Below are 22,837 nucleotides of genomic sequence, written 5' to 3'. Positions count from 1 at the left end.
TACTTAGTCTAATTTCCTCCCGGTTCGTGCTTGCTGTAATATTACCATCCTATAACTGTATTTCTTTGTTGTTGACTGTTCTCTTTTGTTGTAAATTTGCAAGTATGGCTCGTCTGTGAAGCACTTTGTTGTACCTGTGACTTTTAAATGTGCTATAGAAATAAAATTGAAATTGAAATTGCAGCATTTTGGATCAGCTGAAGGCTTTTCAGGGAGTTTTTAGGACTTCCTGATAATAATGAATTACAGTCGTCCAGCCTGGAAGTAATAAATGCATGAACTAGTTTTTCAGCGTCACTCTGAGACAGGATATTTCTAACTTTAGAGATGTTGCACAAATGGAAGAAAGCAGTCTTACATATTTGTTTAATATGTGCATTGAAGGACATGTCCTGGTCAAACATGACTCCAAGGTTCCTCACAGTGTTACTGGAGGCCAAGGTAATGCCATCCAGAGTAAGAATCTGGTTAGATACCATATTTCTAAGATTTTCAGGGCCGAGTACAATAACCTCAGTTTGATCTGAATGAAGAAGCAGAAAGTTAGCGGCCATCCAGGTCTTTATGTCTTTAAGACATTCCTGCAGTTTAACTCATTGGTGTGTGTTATCTGGCTTCATGGACAGATAGAGCTGGGTGTCATCAAGGTTCAAGGTTCTTTATTTGTCACATGCATAGTTATAAAAGTATAACACACAGTGAAATGTAGCCTGACACGCTCCTCGACATGTGCAAAAATTTGGGGGCGGGGGGGGGGGGGGGGGGGGGTGTAGAGGAAGAACATTATATATACATATATATATATATATATAGTATATACATTGGGTGAATGTGCAGTAGTAGCAGCAAGCAGGTGAATTCTGTACATTAATATGAATAGACATCTGACTATTTTACAGGATAGACAATATAAACATATTTAAAATTAAAGGAATTGAAATGTACATTGTGCCTTGGTTTAGTGTCTGGAAGAGTCCTGTCTCAGTCAATTATAGATGATGTGAGAGGGCGGGTGTGTGTGTTTAGGGCACGGATGGCTTGGGGATAGAAGCTCCTCTTGAGTCTCTCTGTCCTTGCCCGGAAGATGCGGAACCTTCTACCAGATTGCAGAAGTTGGAACAGTTTGTTGCCAGGATGGGACGGGTCCTTCAGTATCTGCACTGCTCTAGTCCGGCATCTCCTGGTGTAGGTGTCCTGAAGCGGGGGGAGAGCAATCCTGCAGCAGCGTTCTGCTGTACGGATCACTCTCTGGAGAGCTTTTTGGTCCTTCACACAGCTGTTCCCAAACCACGATGTCATGTTCTGTGTGAGGATGCTCTCCACAGCGCCTGTATAGAAAATCCTGAGGATCTTTGGAGAGACCCTGAACTTCCTCAGTTGTCGTAGGTGATACAGGCGCTGCCTAGCCTTTTTGGTCTGGACCTGAATGTGGGCAGCCCATGTCAGGTCTGAGGAGATGTGGACACCAAGATACTTGAAGGACTGCACCCTCTCCACTGGAGCTCCATTGATGATAATGGGCTTGTAGTCTCTGTGCTGACCCCTTCATCTGCATAGCAGTGTAAATGTATGCTATGTCTTCTAATGATGCTGCCTAAGGGAAGCATGTATAATGTAAACAGAATTGGTCCTAGCACTGAACCCTGTGGAACTCCATAATTAACCTCAGTGTGTGAAGAGGACTCTCCATTTACATGCACAAACTGGAGTCTATTAGATAGATATGATACAAACCACTGCAGTGCAGTACCTGTAATACCTACAGCATGTTCTAATCGCTCTAATAGGATATTATGGTCGACAGTATCGAACGCTGCACTGAGGTCTAGCAGGACAAGCACAGAGATGAGTCCACTGTCAGAGGCCATAAGAAGATCATTTGTAACCTTCACTAAAGCTGTTTCTGTGCTGTGATGAGCTCTGAAACCTGACTGAAACTCTTCAAATAAACCTCTGCAGATGATCTGTTAGCTGTTTGACAACTACTCTTTCAAGGATGTTTGATATGAAAGGAAGGTTGGAGATTGGCCTATAATTAGCTAAGACTGCTGGGTCTAGAGATGCTTTTTGAGTAAAGGTTTAACTACAGCCAGCTTGAAGGCCTGTGGTACATAGCCGATCATTAGAGATAGGTTGATCATATTTAAGATCGAAGCATTAATTAATGGCAGGACTTCTTTGAGCAGCTTTGTAGGAATGGGGTCTAAAAGACACGTTGATGGTTTGGAGGAAGTAATTATTGAAGTTAACTCAGAAAGATCAATTGGAGAAAAAGAGTCTAACTTAACATCAATGGTACTAAGAGTAGCTGTAGATAATATTACATCTGTGGGATGATTACTGGTAATTTTTTCTCTAATGATAAAAATTTTATTTGTGAAGAAGTTCATGAAGTCATTACTAGTTAACGTTAAAGGGATGGTTGGCTCAACAGAGCTCTGACTGTTTGTCAGCCTGGCTACAGAGCTGAAGAGAAACCTGGGGTTGTTCTTATTTTCTTCAATCAGTGATGAAGAGTAAGATGTTCTGGCTTTGTGGAGGGCTTTCTTATAAAGCAGCAAACTATTTCTCCAGGCTAAATGATGATCCTCTAAATTTGTGACACGCCATTTCCTCTCCAGCTTACAAGTCATCTGCTTTAGGGTACGTGTTTGAGAATTATACCACGGAGTCAGGTACTTCTGATTAGAGACCTTAGTTTTCACAGGAGCTACACAGCCACAACACCTTGTCATAGCAACACTAACTAAACCATACACAGTAAATGTATTTACCTTCTCTAGTTCTGAACTAAATATGTTTGAGCTTGGTAGCAGTCATCCTGTTTTGTTATTTACTGTCCAACTAAATAACTCCAAAATATGTTATATATATAAAGGTTTTCATTGTTGGTGATATTAATGTATATTGTCCTACTAAACCAGTGGAGAAGGATGTTTTCAAACCTGCTCTATGCTTTCAACCTCTTGCAGTCTGTCACCAAACTCATTTTAAACTGACTTACTTTGATCTGACGTGGGCCGGACCAGTAAAACTGCCCTTTCTGTTAGTGTAACAAAGTCTAACTATGCATTTAATCTGTGGGATAAATTCATATAAGAAGAATAAGAAGTGTAATTTTAAAATGTCTCAGTTTGTCTACACGGTAAAGAAATGCTGCTGTAGTGTCAGCATGACTGTTTGGTCCTAAACTGTAAGAAAAAGATCGATTGTAAAAGAGAGAGAGAATATATGGTATACTGGATAGTTTAAAGAAAACAGGAAGTTTTCCATTATTTATTTGTTTAACTATTGCCTAATTATTTATGTTTGACACCCCTGACTTAGAAGAATAGTATTCACGGCAAATCGCGGGCTGATGTTGCGTGCAAGTTTTTAAAGAGTTCCGTTTAAGAAGTTGTTTTATTTTGAAGGAGCTATTGTGTTTCCGGTCCTGTGGGGACGCGGACCACAGTGAAGAGCGTCGCACTATCGCAGAGAGGTCTGTGTCGGACCCGTAAGATGATGAGGTGAGTCCAACAGTGACCGGGACTGACCGGGACCAGCGCTGGTCCGGGCGGTCCTGGCGCTGCAGCTGCGGTTGTTACCGGTCCGGGTTTGTTAATGTCATACAGGTGCGCGCTGACAGGGAAACATGTAAAGTACTCAGATTCCAGAGCATAACCTGTAACCTACTGGTTACAGAGGTGGATTACAGTAGTTTGGACGGAGTCACGAGCTGCCTCCTCCAGAGAGCACAGAGTTCAGAAAGGTCTCGCCTCATATTTAGCGCTCTGAGAGTGAGGACAGCAGCAGGAAAGCTCACCTTATCTTTTCACTGCGACTGTCACCGTTTTACCTGAGGGCCCGTGTGCACCAGTTCGTCCTGTTCTGCAGGTTGATTTGAAACGGGGAGTGCAAACCAACGGCAGAGACTGCATACCTGCACGCTGAAGGCTGACTGCACGGGGAGGTGGGGGCCGCTGCTCCATAACAACTAAAATGAAGAACGAGTGCACTTATGTGTGTTTGTGCTTGAACTCACACACTCAGGTGTGACACAGGACTGTGATTATACTGCTCTTCATCACTCTGACCTCTGTGTGTCCTCAGGGCGAGGAAGAAGATGCACCGTCTGGATCCAGGAATGGCTCAGTCTCCAGATCCTGATCTCACCGTCGTCCTGATGGGACGCAGTGGAGTGGGAAAGAGCGCTTCTGGTAACACGATTTTAGGACGAGCAGCGTTTAGGTTGAGTGGAGGGTGGGGACCGATGACGATGGGAATCCAAGAGGAAACAGGAACCATTTTAGGACAGGTGATCCGAGTGATCGACACTCCAGGAATTGTAAGCTCAAAAGAGGAACTGAAAACCTTCTGCCAGGGTCTCCTGCGGTCCTCCACCCCTCTGCTGTTCCTGGTGCTGGTTACGACTGATCGTTTCACGGATAAGGAAAAGGAGGCTGTGCAGGCAGCCATCACAGTCCTTGGCGATGAAGGTCTGGCAAACAGCTTCCTGCTCTTCACAGGTGGAGATGAGCTGGACATGTCACTGCAGGATCTCATCAGCCAGTCTAAGAGAAGCCCGCTCCAAGACGTCATTAAGAAGTTCGGGGACAGGTATCATCTGTTCAACAATGAAGAGCCTCAAGACGAGGGGCAAGTGAGAGAGCTGCAAGTGAGAGAGCTGCTGAAGAAGGCTAAACGCCACAGGACCCGCGAGCTGCTGGGATTCAAAGCAGAAGGTACGTTAGAAACAAGCCCAGGCTCTCCTCAGGTGAGGCAGGCAGACAGGTGAGAGTTCAGGTCAGTCATCCTGACCTCTGACCTGTCAGGTGGATCACTGTTAGACAGAAGCAGTGAATCTATAAGAACCGTTCACATTTAGTCCGTTCAGTTTTGGACACATCAGTGTCGTCACCTCAGTATGAGGAGTAATAATCATAACATCAGTACGAGCCCCACGTTTGCCCTCAGAGGGCGTCGTGCTCTCAGCCACGAGGCTGTCACTGCGTCAGGCTGTCGCTGTGTGGAGTAATGAGGAGACTGATTGTGAGGCAGCAGCAGTGTGAGTGCAGACAGGCTGTTTACCTGTCACTGCTCTTCATCATGTTCCTTCTGTCTGTTCTGGTCCAGGTGTCTCCATCGTCCTGCTGGGAAACACCGCTGTGGGCAAAAGCGCTTCTGCAAACACCATCATAGGCCGAGCGGCGTTTGAGTCGAGGGCTTCCCTCAAAGCGGTGACGACAGGAATCAGAGAGGAAACGGGACAGAGGTTTGGGAAGCTGATCACAGTGATCGACACTCCGGGACTTTTAGGATCAGAGGAGCTGATTGAAAAGTACTACCTGGGCCTGCCCCACTCCTCCACACCTGTTCTGTCTCTGGTGGTGGTCAGAGTCGGTCAGTTCACCGAGGAGGACCGGCGCGCCGTGGAGACAGCGATCAGAGTCCTCGGGCCTCGGCGGTTTGAGAACAGCTACCTGCTGTTCACAGGAGGAGACGCCTTAAAGGACAAAAGTCTGCAGGACTTTGTTTCTGAAGATGAAGCAGGTCCTCTCCATCAGGTGGTGCAGAGGTTCGCAGGGAGGACTCACCTGTTCAACAATGAAGGAGGAGGACGAAAGCAGGTCAGAGAGCTGCTGCAGAAAGCAGGTAACCTTCACAGCTTCCTGTCTGCCCACAGCAGCTCATTTAAACCCTGTGATAACCTTCATATGCTTCTACACCGAGCCTGTGACAGCATGCTGCGTTCAGGGGAACTAAGACAGGAAAACCTCGAGTGTCCCAGCTTTCCTCAGGACCCTGAACGCAGCATGTATTTATCTGTTAAAGAAGTCCCAAAAATCCACATGTCACATGACCCACGTGTGTCAGCATGGATCAGCTGATCCGTGCACACATATTTAATGACTGCACGAAGGAAAAGATGATTTTAGATCCTCAGGAAGTTTGATCGGTGTGTTCAGGGCCGGATGTCCATGTCTGTAACATGATGTTGTGTGTTTGTGTGTAACGCAGCACATACCTGTGACATACAGATGTTAGGTTTCATTTGCACATCAAAGGAAACTCATTTATGACCTCGCTGAGCCTCATTCCTCTGAACTTGGTGCACAAACTAGAGCTGTGTGATATGATGACATGATGAAGGTAAAACATCTCTCGTTTCATATTAGACTCAAACGTTAGAACAGGCTTTTCCCCGCAGCACGCCACGTGATAAATACAAAGAAAATGGCGGCCGTTCCAACATTCACTTCACGCAGGTCGAGCTGATTGAGATTCACTGAATTTACAGAAAATGTAAATTTTGTGATTAATATCATTGTCGGGACGATAGATGTGTGTCGGGATGTAAGGGTTGGTCATGTCGCACAGCTCCAGCACAAACACACCCTCACATGTAATTATTCACTGAGCTGCTCCTGCCTGAAGCTCCACGTTAGCTTGGACGGGGTTTCTCTCACTTCTGCCCTCAGTCAGATTCGTCTGAAGTGACTTTTCTACCTAAAGCTCAAAGAAACCCTGAAATCTGAGCTAAGATTCACTCCAGCTCACATTTTACAGTCTGGGGGATCTAATGCTGGTCACTGGTGTCGGTCACTGGTTTCACTCACTGCTCCTCTTTAGACTCGGCTGAACGCTCTGCTGTGTCTCTGCTGCTGTCCAGCAGAGGGCGCTTTAAGCTCTCAGCTCCTTCATCATGGCTGCAGTTTAACATCAGCGTGTTTCTCTTCCAGGTGATCATCTCATGGCGTCTCTCACACTGGTGGACAGGAGAGTCATTCTGATTGGTCTGTCTAGAGGAGGGCGGAGCTCAGCAGGAAACACCATCCTGGGATCGGAGCAGTTCCCGACAGGATGTGGGTTTGAACCGGTCCCAGCTGAGGTGGTCTCTGGGTCAGCAGCAGTGGAGGGCTGTTGGATCACAGTGGTCGACACTCCAGGATTCACAGCCAGAGACTCGGATGAAGATCAGCTGGGAAAACGCCTCGAGATGATTAGACAACAGTCTGATCCAGGACCTCACGCCGTGGTGTTCGTGGTCAGGATAGGCAGGATGTCCAGGGAAGATTCTGCGCTCCTCACCGCTCTCAGAAAAATGTTTTATGATGATGATCATCATCATCGTCGTCGTCGTCATCCTAGTAACTCCTCCATGGTGCTCTTCACTCACGGAGATGAGCTGAGAGGTCGGTCCATCGATCAGATGATCCAGTCTAACAGCTGTGTGTCTGCACTGGTCTCCGTGAGTGGTGACAGATTCTGTGTGTTTGACAATAATCAGAAAGGAAACAGAGAGCAGGTCAGAGAGTTCCTCCGTCATGTAGAGAACATCATCTCAGAGAACGGAGGAGAACACTGGAACCTACGCGTACAGTCTGAGGGAATGAACTGGCTGAGTGAGGAAAGGGAGGAAATGGAGAGAATCCACATGCACAGGCACTGGGACAGAATGACTGTACATATCTGCTGTGGGTGTTTTTGCAGCACAGCCAGCCGTCTGGACAAACTCTTCAGAGAGCTGAATGTCTGACTGTGATTGGTGGATGTTGGAGGCGTCTGAGGAAATAAAAACCTGACTGGACTTGGTCTGCTTCCTGTTCAGGATCAGCAGTTTTCTGAAACACGATTGGCCCTCTGTACTGTAACTTTTACTCCAGTACAGTTTCATAGTACTTGTACTTTGTGTAAAACAAACATAAATACTTCAAACACTTTCCATCTGAATTGTTTGCATTAAGATCAGCTGACACATTAAAGTACAGAGACATGAATGAATCAACACGGTTATTGCCATGGTAACAGGTGTGTATCAGGCTCACATCAGTGATTTAATTTCTCCCTCACTGTGGAGGATCATCCACCGTCAGCAAATTCAATCTAACTTTATTTAAAAAGCTTCTGTCCTGAAACAAACACGGTCACTGTGATGGGGTTTGTTTGTGACGCTTCCTCTCGTCGTCATTAGTTTCTCTGGTTATTGATCTGCAGCACAGGCTGTTAGCATGTAGCTCATCACAAACAAGAAGAAACCTGATCAGTGATCAATACCATCCAACCAGCAGGAAGTGATGTAGAGGTGAGTCGCTCTGATCCTGCAGTGGCTGACCAGCTGATCACCACAGAAGAAGAGTGAGGATGAGGACGAGCTAAAGCTCTTAGCTCAGGCACAGCTAGCCCGCTAACATACCTGTGTGTGGCGTTAAAGGTCACACAGAGAGCAGTTTAAGCACATGAACCACACACCTGTACTTACGATGCAGGTGGTGGAAAAGATTAAATAATGTTTTATAATTTTCTCCTTATTCGTGCAGATAAAATAACAAAGACGCTCACACTGTCCTGCCCTGTACGAGAGTTTGTGACGAATCAGGAATTGTATGAATACTTTTTGTCCTCTGTTGCTTAATTTCTGACAGTATGTCAAAAAAGACATTTGACAGATGTTAGAGCTGCTCCTTTATATAATGGACTAAAGTCACAGAGAATCTGATAAATCTGTAAAGAAAGAAAAAAACAATAACAGCTGCATGGATGAAAAATATCCCAGGATAAAGGAGTGGAAAAATTACCACAGGACTACAAAACGGACAGATTTCTGTTTGAATGGTCACCAGTGATAAAAACAATGTTCTGGATTTAACAGGAAGCCAAAACAGGAGAAATCTGCTCTCTCTTTCTAGTCCCTGTCAGGACTCTTGCTGCAGCATTTTGGATCAGCTGAAGGCTTTTCAGGGAGTTTTTAGGACTTCCTGATAATAATGAATTACAGTCGTCCAGCCTGGAAGTAATAAATGCATGAACTAGTTTTTCAGCGTCACTCTGAGACAGGATATTTCTAACTTTAGAGATGTTGCACAAATGGAAGAAAGCAGTCTTACATATTTGTTTAATATGTGCGTTGAAGGACATGTCCTGGTCAAAAATGACTCCAAGGTTCCTCACAGCGTTACTGGAGGCCAAGGTAATGCCATCCAGAGGAAGAATCTGCTTAGATACCATATTTCTAAGCTTTTCAGGGCCGAGTACAATAACCTCAGTTTGATCTGAATTAAGAAGCAGAAAGTTAGCGGCCATCCAGGTCTTTATGTCTTTAAGACATTCCTGCAGTTTAACTCATTGGTGTGTGTTATCTGGCTTCATGCACAGATAGAGCTGGTTTCAGTTCACTTTGTCACAGGAGACTTTCCACAGACACACAGAGAGAAACTCAAATGACAGCAGAAACGTGTGTGTGTGTTCTCAGGTCATGGATCCAGATCTCACCATCGTCCTCCTCGGTAGAACCGGAGTGGGTAAAAGTGCTTCAGCGAACACTATTTTAGGACGAGCAGCGTTCGAGTCAAAGACTTCCTTCAAAGCGGTGACGACAGGAATCAGCGAGGAAACGGAGCGAGTGTTTGGGAAGCTGTGGTGGACACGCCGGGAGTTTAAGGTTGGGGTATCAGCTGAGAAAGCTCTGTGGGGACGTCCTTTGGTTCCTCAGACCTCGCCTGTTCCTGCTGGTGCTGAGCGTCGGTCGGTGGGGTTTATAACAGAAAAGCTGTAAAATAATAAAATCCTGTGAAAGTTCCTAAATGTTTGGCCTCATTTACATTTTCCAAAGATGTCCAGTGGGCCGGGTGGGGGTCTTTGACAAGCCAGTTGTGGCCCCCAGGCCTGATGTTGGACACCCCTGTGCAGACCAAAGATCACTCAGTGCTGAGAGCAGCTGCTGCTCCATCAGCAGGAAGCTCTGACATCAGCTCTCACAATAAAAAACATTATTATAACGGATGTTCGTACAACATATTATCATGTTATTACAATATTGTAATAACATGATAATATGTACAAACATGAAACCATATGTTAGAACGATAAAGGTTTCATGTTATAATGTGATACAGCTCTATGCTTCCTTAACAGTTCACTTACTAACACTTTTGTTTTTACAACGCAAGCTTCATGGAGTTCATGTTACTGTTCTGAGTGTAAGTGCAGCTTCACCAGCAGGTGGAGCCACTGCTTCAGACAAACTTGAATATTGTTGTTTAAAAAGTAATAAACACTGTTTTAGGGAGCACTTTGATGAGGTTAATAACTAAAAAACCATGCAGCGCTTGTGACATTTGCATTTCTTCAACCAATCAAAATCTTTCATCAATATAAAAATGCCTCACAGACCCAAACAAAGTCAGGTCCCTGATCCGCACAGGTTCAGGTTTTTGGGGTCCTCACAAGGATAGAAGAACAAGTTCATGTGTTTGTGTCTGTGTGGGTCAGCTGTTGTCCCGTACTGTTGGTGTGAAACCAGATCCAGGACCTTCAGAAAGCTTGGAGGGGAAGGACCGTGCTGCACACGGCAGTCAGAGGGAGGAGATAATGACGGAGTGGAGGAGTGTCTGTCCGAGCTCAGTCTGCTCAGCAGTTAGTCTCAGTGTGTCTGCCTCACAGAGAGCCTCACTGTCAGCATGGAGGAGCGTCGCTGTGGATTATTGATCATCACCTTTCTGCTGCACGTCCACTGTTTGCACTCAGTTTACATCACCCAGAGCACAGGTGAGACTCTCCTCTAATACTTCTCATGCTGCAATACTGACATTGCAGTACTGTTGATTCTATCTGCACACCAGTTACACAGCAGCTGCACTGATGCAGTAACACTCCTGCTCTTCTTCTGTGGTGGTTTCCATTCAGTGCTCTGCGTGCTGACCTTTGAACTGTGCAGTCAAGGTCAAAGTCAAACAGTCCATCAGCACACTGACCAATCACAGAGCGGCTCTCGGTGTGAGGCCCCTCCTCTGCACGTTTTCCCAGTAAATCTCAGTGTTTACGTGTTTCAGACGTTTGGGGAATGTGAGCCATCCAGATCATATTTCATCAAATCTTCACTGTGTGTGTGTTTGTGCTCACATTCCTGCTACATGAGGACCAAGCCTTTACACATCACAGTGGGGACACTTCTACAAATTGGGGACCTTCACATGCAGTGAGGTTCAGGAGTGAAGTGTTATTTGAGTCCTCGTGTGTGTGTGTGTGTGTGTGTGTGTGTGTGTGTGTGTGTGTGTGTGTGTGTGTGTGTGTGTGTGTGTGTGTGTGTGTGTGTGTGTGTGTGTGAGTGAGAGAGACCTCCATGACCTCAGACAGAGCCCACTCATCCTTCCTCTTCATCAGTGTAGGTACAGCTCACAGACAAACAAAGGTTCGTCTTTCTATACGTGTGAGGACCCTCGTCCTGCTCTCTAATCTCCACCAGGACAGAAACGTCCTCTCAGAGCTGCTCTCAGAGTAAGACTGTGTCCAGCCTGAGCTGATGTAATCCTGTAGAAACTGTCCTGTGTGGGAGGATCAGAGGTTTTAGTGTTTATTTATTTATTATAACATCTGGATGAAACAGCTGGAGTCGTGTTATAAATGATTAGTAATGTCTTTGAAGTAAAACACAGAAACCACAGTCAGCTTTGTACCTGCCCACTGGTTTCATGATCACCATTCAATAATCCTCTGATAACAAAAATTAAAAATATATTTTATTTAAAATGTCTTTGTCTGACTATGTTAAAGACGTGGCCGTGTAAAAAGAAAATACAGCACAGAAGTGTTTCAGGTTATAAACTCATCTACACGCTCTGTGAGAGGTGTCCAGTCAGAGTCCAACCACAGGATGCTCTCAGTCTTTGGCTCCGCCTCCTCATATGCTCTGTTGGTACAGTGACCTAACAGGAGCCATGTTATCGGTCACATGATGTCATTATAAAGGCTCCAACAGGTGAAGCTAGAGGCCCTGAGCTGGGCCTCTAGTTTCACCTGAGCTAGAGGCCCAGCTCAGGTGAAACTAGAAGACCACCTGTCAGAGGCCACGCCCCCAATAATGCAAACATTAAGCCTTAATCAAATCTAAACAGGTTTGAATTATCACTAGAGACTCCAAACATGTTTATTTTAATATGGGAGTCTATGGGACTGACTCAGTGCTGCTCCTGCTGGACGTCAGAGGAACTGCAGGTGTGAGGTTCAGGTGTTGTTGGTCTGAATGTTCAACAGTAACGTGTTTGTTTAAATAACTGAAGGTTTTATTGTCTTCAGTCCTGAAACAGACGCTGCAGGAGTGACTGACTCTTCTTCTTCTTCTGCAGATTCTCTCCATCAGGTTCTGTCGGAGTTCGCCATCATTCGTCCAATCAGGACAGACTCAGAGGGGCGCTTCCTGTCAGGTTCCATCTCAGCTCGCCAGCTACATCGCAGGAAAAGACACGCCCCCTCATCAGAGGACACACCCACCGACTTTAATGACAGACATATGGACACACCCTTTTCACAACAGGCTCCGCCCAGTCACGGTTGGTGGGGGCAGAGTCACATGACAGAGGAGGCGGAGCTTTTCTATAATGTGACTGCCTTCGGGCAGGAATTGCACCTACACCTGCATCCCAACTCTCGCCTCGTCGCCCCCACCGCCACCATGGAGTGGGAGGAGTCAGGACAGCACCACTCTCAGCCAATAGAAGACACCGGCTGCTTCTACACGGGAACTGTGTCCAACATGGAGGGTACGTCAGTCGCCATCAGCAACTGTGATGGACTGGTATGTATCACATGACCCAATCGTCTTACAGCTGTTTGATCAGAGCAAAGGTTCCCAATCTCCAGGTCGTGGACCAATCCTGGGTCATGTGAACTTAGTCACAGGGTCCCATGTAATCAGTGCCTGAAGTTCCTGTGAAGAAACTCTAACACGGTTCCTGCACTGTGACTTAAGTGAGCGGTAGTGTCAGAGCTGCGGAAGGGTCCACAGGTCACTGAGCATCCTCAGCTGACCTGCCAACACCATCACCAGGGTGGAGTTAACGGCGTGACCTCCACCCTGATGAGTTCAGAGGAGATGGGACTGTGGACGTCCTCCTCGTGTCTCCGAGGAGCTGAAACAAAGTCAATGATCGGCTCGTTCAGTGATCACATTCACAGATGTTTCTCCTGACACCATCCTTCAGCTCTCTACGGGTTTGTTGTTTTAGCTAACGTTTAGCTAACGTTTAGCTAATGTTTAGCTAACATTTAGCTAACGTTTAGCTATCGCCTGGTCGTTATGCCGTAGAGAATCATCAGCACAGCAGGTTGTAGACATGCAGGTGGTTCTTTCTACAGCTCGCTGTAAAGAAACAGATTTATTTAATTATCCCACAGAAACTCACTTCAGCACCAGTAGAAAAGAAATAGAAAAAAATAGAAAAAGTAAATGAGTGAATAGCTTCAGCAGTGTATCAAACAGCTTCTCGGGTGTGTTCTTTCTACAGCTCTTCTGCAGTAAAGGTTTGAACGTGTTTGTGGCGTTCTGTTGTGCGGACAGCGCTCTCCTCACCGTCACCGCTGTCTAAGTCAGACGCTCACGTCCTGTTCATCACGGTCCTCTGATGCTGACGGTGGTGAGCTGAGCGAGGCGTGTCTGCAGTCATGGACTGCTGTTACTAAAGTGCTCTGTGACTCAGGCTTTCATGAATAAATATCACACGATTGTTAAACAGTGATGAGACTCGTCAGCGTGGCGATGGAGCAGTGCTTCAGGTGTTGTAGCTACACGCACACTAAAGCCCGCCCACAGGAACGTCTGCAGGACTTTAATGAGCAAATCAGGCGACCGTCTCAGGTTTCAGTCCAAACATAAACATCTGTCACTAACCTGAGACATCACATGAGCCAAAGCATCAGGCGTTTCCTGGGTGACATCAACCAGTGACTCACCTGAGTCACCTAACAGGCTTCTGTGATCCCACCTGTCAGGTGACTCGAGACATGGACAGGTAAAACACAGACTTTGGTTTCAAAGTGACAAAGACTGTTAGGAGGAAACATATCAGCCCCAGAGGAACGTGTCCCCGAGTCAGGCAGGAGAGTTTTATTTCTTTTGTCCTCTCAGAGACGATTTAAGGATGTAACATCGTCATCGTCATCATCGTCGTTGTCCTGAGCGAGGAAGCTGCAGCTGCTGATGGATGCAGATGTTTCCACAGCTGTCGATGTGTGTGGAGCCTCCTGATTTTCCACATATTGCAGCTGAAAGCTTCAGTTTGAGGCAGGAGGAGCGTCTGATCCAAACATCTACAAAAAAGATTTTAAACAATAAAAGTCACGAATGTGGCTCACAAAATTTTCAAAATAAAAGCTTTTAAGTTCAGCAGGGAGTCAGACAGAAACAGAGAGGACGCTGTAAAACGTGGCGTGCTGAGACCTTCGCTTCGTACAGCGTGGGCCGAGTCACTGAGTGAAGCCAGATGTGGAGGACAGATGTGAGGCGTAGGAGGAGGAATGAGGAAGCTGCAGGGAACAAACTGCAGACTCATCGAGGTGGACACAATAACAGGAACACCTCAGCACTGAAGCTCTGATGTAGTTTACTGCAGGAGCAGTGCATGATGGGAAAAGTCTTACTCAGTTTATGATTTTATATTTCCAGCTCCAGCATGTTTACTGCTGACTCAGAGCACGACTGAGGCTTTAGAGCTGACGCTTCTCACTCAGAGCTGCTAATGATGATGGATGCACAGACCCACAGATCCACAGATGCACAGACCCACCCTGCTAAACATTGGACGTCTGATAGACGTGCAGATCAGACCTTTTGGGTGCTGTTAATAACCCCTTGAAGTGCTTTCCTCTGAGCCTATCCCAGCTGTCATAGGGCGAGAGGCGGGGTACACCCTGGACAGAGAGACAGAGAGACAGACAACCATTCGCGCCCACATTCACACCTATGGGCAATTTGGATTAATGAGTTAACCTGTCCCCACTAACTGCATGTCTTTAGATGGTGGGAGGAAGCCGGAGTACCCGGAGGGAACCCACGCAAACACGGGGAGAACATGCAAACTCCACACAGAAAGACCTGATGGTGGAACTGAACTCAGGACCTTCTTGCTGTGCAGCAACAGTGCTAACCACCGTGCTGCCCCTGAAACTGTGTCACTTACTGAAATGTGCTGAAATATTAAAAATGTTTAAATCCTTGTTGAATGTTAAATATTAAGGGTTAGTATTCAGAAAATGTTGGAATTTCTTTTAAAAGGAGTACGACGTGTTTAATAAATGTAAACGAGTGTTGGCATTATATTTATCAGCGCTGTGTGGAGCAGGCAAAATCTGGACTCTAACTCCAACCTGAGCTTTACTGCTGGAATCCAAGCAAAACAAAACTGGGAGACGGGAAACAAACAAACTGATAGAGAAAGAGAGACATCACAACACAGGACATAAAGACACACACGGGAACAACCACAGGAGGGAACACATCTGAACATGACGGACACCAGACACGAGACTATCAAAGTAAAACAGGAAGTACTGGGAGAACACACAGAGACACAGGCTGACCAAACCAGGAGCAGAGGGAGGAGAGAGAGGGTGAGGGGCGAGATAGGGCGAGGGAGACTGTGAAACAGAAAACTTGGCAACATGAAGACGAACCTGACTTACCCGGGGAAACGCTGAGGGACGGACAGAGACATGAAGAGGACCAGAGACTAAGGAAACAACCTGAACTAGGAATAATGAAATAACTCCAGAGTGTACTAGGAAATATAAACACAGAGAACATGATGATAAATAAACAAGAGTCCGAATCACCATAAACACAAACCCTGGGTCAGCGAGCTGGGAAACCTGACAATCTATCTTTATCCTGTTTTATTGTGAAAAGCTTTGTAAGAGGAAGTTTGCGGTGGTCTGTATGAACCGGACTATCTGCTCGGTCTTTGTTGATGCTCACATTTTGAAACTGTCTGTGACAGTTCTGTGACACATCCACAGAGCAGCTGCTCACTGTTTTAGCTAAAGAGCTCGCGCCATCTTGGAGACGTCCAATGATCTCTCTGCAGTCCTTCACACATGATGTTTCTCTACAGCAAGCCTATTCAAATGGCGGCCCGCGGGCCAAATGCGGCCCAGAAGCAACCTGCGAGTGGCCCTGCCTGTGGTCCTGGCAGAAACACAGAGAAAACGCAAAAAATTAATTCATTAATTTTTAAAAAATTTATTCATTAATTTTTAAAAAATTAAAAAATTTTAAATTCCTACAGTGTAGTGTAGACTTTGAATGCAACACTCCTAGTAGCCTAGCAATATTTAACCCACAATGCACCGAGATGTAAACATATTAAACAATCATCGTAATATATGATGCGACGACAGCATGTCTTTCTCACTCCAAAAGCGCAAAATTGACAATGAACCCTGCCTGGACTGACAAATACTTATTCTATACTTATTTTACCGCCAAATCCAAATGCCAAACCAGTGTGTTTAATTTGCAGTGAGTGTGTTGCTGTACTTACGAAGGCACCACAATGACAAACACCAGATTTTCTACACAAACTTTCCAGAGCAATCTCAGGAGACTTAGACTTAGACTTAGTTCCTCCTACGCCGGGCGACGCATCGGGCAGCTAGTGATCTCCATCGATGTCGGTCAGCAGCGACTGCTTCAGCTTCGTCCCAGGCAATGTTGACAGTTCTCAGATCGTCCATGAATGTTCAACGCCATGTGGTCTTTGGTCGGCCTTGCTTTCGCTTGCCAGTGTGTGGACGCCATGTCATGGCAATCTTAGCTGGGCGATGAGGGGGTAGGCGTAAAATATGTCCCGCAAAGCGGAAGCGCCTTTCTGCAACAACATCGGCTAATGGGCGGGTGCCTGCTCTTCGTAGGACCTCCTCATTTGTTATTCGGTCCCGGTAGGAAATTCTCAGGATTCGCCGCAGGACACGTTGTTGAAGCACGTTCAGGTGTTGAATAATTGCACTTGTTGAGCGCCAGGTTTCATTAGTGTAAAGTGCAGTAGGGAAGACGATAGAGTTCAGTAGTCTGATCTTGACCCTTACATTCAGGGAAGTCGAGTTCCAAATAGGTTGGAGACGTCGCAGGACACCAACTGCCTTCCCTACTCTGGCGTCGACATCCCGATCAGAGACCCCGTCATTCGAGATGATGCTGCCAAGATATGTAAAATTCTCCACTTCTTCAGCACGTTGTTGGTTGATCATGACAGGAATGCGGGCACGTGCATAGTCAACTCGGAGTACCTTGGTTTTTTTGGCGCTGATTCTTAATCCAACTTTCGTCGCCTCCCTCTTCAGGGCTGCGGTCAACTTTTGGAGGTCTTCCTGAGTCGAGCCCAGCAGGGCGAAGTCCAAGTCAGTGAGATTACACGCTTCGTGCCAGGGCACACCGATTCCAGCTTGGTCAACTGATCGTCGCATGATGAAGTCAATTACCAACAGGAAGAGGAAAGGGGACAGCACGCATCCTTGTCGCACGCCAGTATTGATCTCGAAGAAATCTGTGCAGCCGTCATCCGTCCGGACACAGGAGAGGGCTGCAAAAGTACAGTTTAACTGCGAGTTTAATAATCTTACAACCGGAGTTGTACTACCATGGTGAGGGTCCTGTACAGTCCAAGAGAGAGCGGCAGCAGCTTTCCTTCGTGTTTGCTTCTTGGCGAAGAAGAAAAGGCCTTTCACAGATTCTGAAACAGTGAAATACTGCATGCTGGCCGTGGTGGATGCGGTGATAAGTGACGAAAAAATTAAAGTAAGTGTGACATATGCTATAAAAAACGTACCCCTGTCAGACAGTTCGTAGAGTTGAAGTTCTGGCGTCAGACGAGTTTGAAATGCTGTTAGATGACCTGAGGAAAACTGATGTAATATCTATAGCAGGAGATGGGTTCACAGACAGAACTGTTATTGCACAGTTGTGCATATATGTCCGTTTTTTTGGATGGGAAATTGCTCGGCTTGCTACCGTTAGAGCAGGGCTCTAGACTAACTTTTTGCCATGGGCGTACCGGTACGCCTAACTTTAAAAAGTTAGGCCTACCGCCACAAAAGTTAGGCGCACACAAATTTTATAATAATTGATATAATATAATGTGTTTTTCTGGATACACTGGGCTTTTTCAGCATTCAAAGATTGATGACACCGCGTCAGAGCTGGCTATGAATTTCAGAAGCATCAGGCCTTAACAGAAAAGTTAGCAATAGTTCTTTTCCTATTACAGCTACATCCACTTCTGTCGTGCCTAGGCGGCTCACTAGGGCTGGGTATCATCACTGATTTCTATAATCCATTCGATTCTGGTTTTCAAAGTCCCGATTCGATTCAACTTAGCCTCAGACAGTCAGAAATATTATAATTCTGATCATTTATCAGCACTGACTTCATCAGAATTGTGAACATCACAGCAGATGCCTTTGTGTGAAAGTAACTGAGAATAAAACAGAAAAACATGAAGGAGATTTTCCTGGTCTGGCTTTTTATAGCAGATAACCTTAAAAATATTCTACAATGTTCTGCATATAAAGTTTAAATTTCTTCAGTATTGAACAACAGAAAAAACAGGCTTTCTTGTCCGAGGTCATTTAAGTGAAAAAGAAAAAGACAGCAGCCACAGCACTGTAAACAGCGGTAGACTGGTGGGTAATAAGCCAATGAATAATACAGAAAACAGAGATTGGAGACGGAAACTGTTCTTGAACTACAGAGAGAGAGAGCTGTGCATGGAGTGTGATTTTAATAGTCGTGGAAGCAAAACAGCAAAATTCATGACGACATTGATCAAATGTGAAGCGCAGTTTGCTGCTTCTTTTGCTGCTGGCTCGGTGAATTTTGGCTGGAGAGACAAAACCTGCAGCTCAGAATCAGCGCAAAAAGACGTAAACACAGCGCGGACCGGACGCATCAGGATCGCTGAGCTCCGACAGCGTGTCCGTCTGCGGGCCGGCGGGCGAGAAAGCCGAGAAAGACAAAGCTGATTCTGATGCGTCGGGTCTGTGTTTACGTCTTTGTGTGGAGTCCGTGTACCTGCTCTCATCTGCTGTTTGGTGGTTGTTGAAATGGTTTTGTGAGCTTTAATCTGAGAATCTGGCGTTTCTGGCAAAACAGTTATATTTAAAAGTCAGGATTTAATGAATTGATATCGCTTTATTCAAGCTACTCACCTCCCACTTCCACCTGCACTTTCAAATGGACCACGGCCAATCAGAGAGGTCCCGCCCCTGACTATCTCTGATTGGTTTAGTCCAATTAAAGTATTAAAGTTAGGGGCAAAATGTGTGTCTGTTGCTGACCACAGGGAAGGTTGCAGATTTTATTTTTTTTGCTACCCGAACAGTTGGTCGCACAGGTGCAACCAAATATTTTTTTTAGTCGCACCACTGAAAGATTTGGTCACAAATGCGACCAAATTGGTCGCACTCTAGAGCCCTGCGTTAGAGGGACACACAGCTGGCAAAATAATGTTTGAGAAGATTTCAGCTCTTTTTGAGGAAAATGGATATGAAGCGTGTCTGTATACTTGTGACGGATGGGGCTCCATCCATGGCAGGAAAAGTGAGTGGTCAGCAAAATATTTATTTTAATTTGAAAGGGAATTATCAAAATGTTTTTTTTAATATTATTATTTCAAATGTGCAAAAAAATAGTTTAGTTATAGCTCCCTTTTTAAATGGACCTTTTGGTGTGCATTTGTGAGAGGTCACCAGATTTACAGGGGGAAAAGGAATAAAAAAAATTACTTGTTTTTCAGTACAGTTGTGTGGGTTTGAAATTGATCATGATTTGCTGCTTACTGGCTGCAAAAAAATATCTGGCCCAGATAAATTCCTCGGTTTGAAAATCTGGACCAACTAACTTCTTAGTTGAATAGCCATGCTCTACAGCAACAAGTCCTCCTCCCTCTGGAAACACAGGACTACAGTTCCTGCACACGTAGAAGCACGACGTCTACAATGAGTCTAAGTTTTTCGTTGAAAAGACATCCACCACGACCACATCTGGACTCTAAATAGGCCACACACTGAGGTCATAGAGACGACGCTAGACGTCAAAAATAAGACGTCACCTGGCGTTACAAAAACACACCTTCAGTGGACCAAACCTGACGAATAAAAGACGTGACTGTGCAGTGGGACAGACCCACGGAGTCTTTATCTGATGGACACGTTCTTACTTTCTCATAAGCACAGCTGTGAGCTCTGCTCTTCAGTTTTATCATCTGATTCCTCCAGATGTCTGTGAAGGTAGAGGATCATCAGGGGTTCTTTTGTCCCCCTTTGAGGGGGGGGGAAACTCCCACAGGGCTTAAATCTGGGACTCTCCACCATTTGACCTTAGAACTGAAGAAGCTTCTCGGATGAGAGGTGAAACGTCTTCAAGCAACTTAAAGAAGTCCAGACGCTTTTCTTTCCAAGCTCCTTTGAGTCCTCCAGGTGTTCCTTCCTGGCACTTGTTGGCTCACCTGTTTCATTCCAGGTGTTTAATTGGTTTTACTGGTATCACCTGTTCCTCTTCAGGTGTTTCCTTTGGGCAAGGCAGTAATCTGACCCTCACTGTTCACTGCATCGGTCTCTGGAACAATGATACTGTAAAAACGCTGAAGTATTGCTGACTGATGCTGTAATAATAATCGTTCAGACTGATTAATGCTGGCTCAGATTAACGCTCTCGTGTCTCCCAGGCAGGGATGGTCCGCACCGGCGAGGAGGAGTTTTTCATCGAGCCGCTGGATCGATGGAGGCTGGGAGGAGCAGGAGGAGGAGAGGAAGAGGAGGTGGAGGGGCGGCGGCACATCATTTATCGCTCCTCGGCCGTGAAGAAGAACTCAGCTGTCAATCACACAGCTGATGACTTCGTCCAAGGTGAGACTCAGACTGAAACGCTGCATTTCAGATTAGCTGACGCTTAAAAGCGTTCCTCGCTTCATGCTCGCTCCTCTTCTGCAGAGCGAGCTCGATGCTGACGCACACTGCTGTCGTTCTGTGGCAAAAACAAAACAGATAAAAACAGAGTCCCACAGGGAAGCAGGCAAACACTCAGGTCTGTTTCCATGCCACGCCCCCGTGTGATTAACACACAAACAGCCTGTTATGTGTTTGATGTTTGAAGTCACGTAAAATGAAGTCTGTTAAACCAAAAGTGTCATGATCCTGGGTTTTATAGTCAGTGTTTCCTGTTTGATGTTGTAGTTGTCAGGTTGGATCTTTGCCTGCGTATGTTTTGATCTTGTTCGTCTTTCCTGGCGTCTGGTCTCTCCCATGTCTGGTTTCTGTGTTATCTCTTGTGTGTAGTCAGCTTTGTCTCTATTGTTACTTTGGCCTCTCAAGTACATGTGTATCGGTGTGTTTGTCACTTCCTGTTTTATTTTGACAGTCACTTGTCCTGTGTGCATCATGTTCAATTAGATCAGACCTTCCCAAAGTGTGGAGCCCGCCCCCTCGGGGGGGCACAGAGCCATGGCAGGGGGAGCGCGGTATGAGAAGGCAAAAAAAGAAAAAGCAAGGCTTGGACACTGCTAGCACGGCGCCTCCACAAACGCAAAGCAGGACATGAAGCATCGCTGAATATGTTTCCAAACCAACTTCATTCTAAGCCAAAGACTAGAAAACATGGTGAAGCAAATCTTCCCTTTGGCTTCACCTGCACAGGTGCAGAGGTAGGTCTCCCTGCAGGGTTGATTTTCCCTGCGTCGGGAGCAGCGCTGGGCTGTTTAAATCACGGACAAACAGGATCCCACATTCTTGATCTTTAGTTCACAAACACTTGTAATGACTAACTGCTCCTGACATGTTGGAGATGTTTGCTCTTTATACAGTAAAGTTACAGCAGGATACAAATAACATCAGGCTGATCCTGCCACGATTTGTTCCCCTGGTGCAAATCACAGACTAACAGGATCCCACAGCTGTTTATGTTTTTGAACACATTTTGCATTTTTTGAAAAGTGTATTGATATCAATGTTGAACATTATTACACAGGAAAAAACAACTACACGTAAAATAATCACACCGTGACATCTCTGCCTTTGTAAATGGAGGGGCAGTAACTGCGTGTAAAACCTGCAGATAGACACAAAATAGAAAACAAAATAAGATAGAGACAGAATCTGCAATTCATCTCATGTAAACAATAACGTGGCGCACAGCGTGACGTGAAAAAAGGCACATACCTTTTGCGTGACGCAAAAAAGGTAAACATTTTTCTTGTAAAACAAAGGGGGGGGGGGGGGGGGGGGGCTAGCAAAAAAGTCTGGGAACCACTGAGTTGGATGATGTCGGGCTGTGTTCCCGGGGTTTCCTCTCTGCTCTCTCAGGTTGGGTTTCTTGTGTCTTTCTTGGTTTTTATAATCAGGAATTCAGTAATGAAGCTTCATTTGAGTTTAGTGTTACCTGAGAATGAGTGAGACACATGACGCTACCGAGCTTGTTCTGACAATGTGAGCACGAAGTGGTCAGAAAAACAGCTACTCAAGTAAAGATAGTGGTTGTTGATCGATGGTTGTTGATCGATGGTTGTTGATCGATGGTTGTTGATCGATGGTTGTTGATCGATGGTTATGAGAATTTGCATAATTATGAAGCTGGTTTCAGTCATTATGCAAATGTCCTGTTTATGAGGCTGGAGACCTGCAGTCACCTGAGACTGAAGACATCACCTGATGATGACGAAACGTTTCTCCCACTGAAAACATCCAGATGAACAGAATCAACTTTTGGAGCTTCACTTACCTGGATGCCTGAGTGTGCATCGAGATGGCACATGCTGAGTTCAGGTACATATGAGTACCTTGAGGACTGAGATCTCCGACTGCTGTTAGGTCACATGTCTGGGGACGGGGACTCTAAGCTGAGTTTGTTGGTGTAGATCTGCTTTGTTTATCTTCAGGAGACCAGGTGAGTGTTTCACCTGTGAGCTCTGAGTGTTTCTAACTTCATGCTTTAAATAAACACGATGAACAAACCATGAAACCACCAGAGAAACAACCCAGAGGCTGCGAGCATCATAAAGCCTGAGGTGAGTTCTGAAGCACTCGTGCTAAACTGGAC

At 45.7% G+C, this 22,837-nt stretch overlaps 2 protein-coding genes across 5 annotated transcripts in view; both read left to right on the top strand.

Moving 5' to 3' along the window:
* The first annotated feature begins 3,390 nt into the window (after window positions 1–3,390).
* On the top strand, window positions 3,391–8,540 carry LOC146566436 (GTPase IMAP family member 8-like). 2 transcript variants are annotated; one of them, XM_085290031.1, is made up of 4 exons: window positions 3,391–3,509; window positions 4,093–4,724; window positions 5,116–5,634; window positions 6,723–8,540. In XM_085290031.1, exons 1-4 carry the CDS (start codon window positions 3,502–3,504, stop codon window positions 7,517–7,519), a joined length of 1,956 nt encoding a protein of 651 aa, XP_085146157.1. In that variant the 5' UTR covers window positions 3,391–3,501; the 3' UTR covers window positions 7,520–8,540. The 2 variants fall into 2 exon arrangements, with proteins under 2 accessions (XP_085146157.1, XP_085146158.1); XM_085290032.1 differs by lacking the exon at window positions 3,391–3,509 and adding an exon at window positions 3,533–3,952.
* A 1,809-nt stretch (window positions 8,541–10,349) lies between these two features.
* The window catches only part of LOC146566434 (A disintegrin and metalloproteinase with thrombospondin motifs 2-like), a 32,917-nt gene continuing 20,429 nt past the window's right edge, over window positions 10,350–22,837 (top strand). The window contains exons 1-3 of one of the 3 annotated variants that reach the window (XM_085290028.1): window positions 10,350–10,527; window positions 12,105–12,553; window positions 20,472–20,652. In XM_085290028.1, the coding sequence (XP_085146154.1) occupies window positions 10,440–10,527; window positions 12,105–12,553; window positions 20,472–20,652 (718 nt within the window). In that variant the 5' untranslated portion in view covers window positions 10,350–10,439. Of the gene's footprint in view, window positions 10,528–12,104; window positions 12,554–17,236; window positions 17,546–20,471; window positions 20,653–22,837 lie in introns of those variants that run through there. The other 2 variants (XM_085290030.1, XM_085290029.1) reach the window with 2 other exon arrangements.

Source organism: Mchenga conophoros, linkage group LG10 (genome assembly GCF_057382185.1).
Source record: "Mchenga conophoros isolate Kocher_MC1m ecotype Shallow Benthic linkage group LG10, M_conophoros_male_GT1.1, whole genome shotgun sequence".
Taxonomy (NCBI): Eukaryota; Metazoa; Chordata; class Actinopteri; order Cichliformes; family Cichlidae; genus Mchenga; species Mchenga conophoros.
This window is presented reverse-complemented; position numbering and strand designations above follow the sequence as displayed.

Bases quoted from the DNA above. Each gene is read 5' to 3' on its own strand.
- LOC146566436 (XM_085290031.1), top strand. The intron at 4,725-5,115 runs GTACGTTAGAAA...GTTCTGGTCCAG, and splicing joins GCTGGGATTCAAAGCAGAAG to GTGTCTCCATCGTCCTGCTG. The intron at 5,635-6,722 runs GTAACCTTCACA...TTTCTCTTCCAG, and splicing joins AGAGCTGCTGCAGAAAGCAG to GTGATCATCTCATGGCGTCT.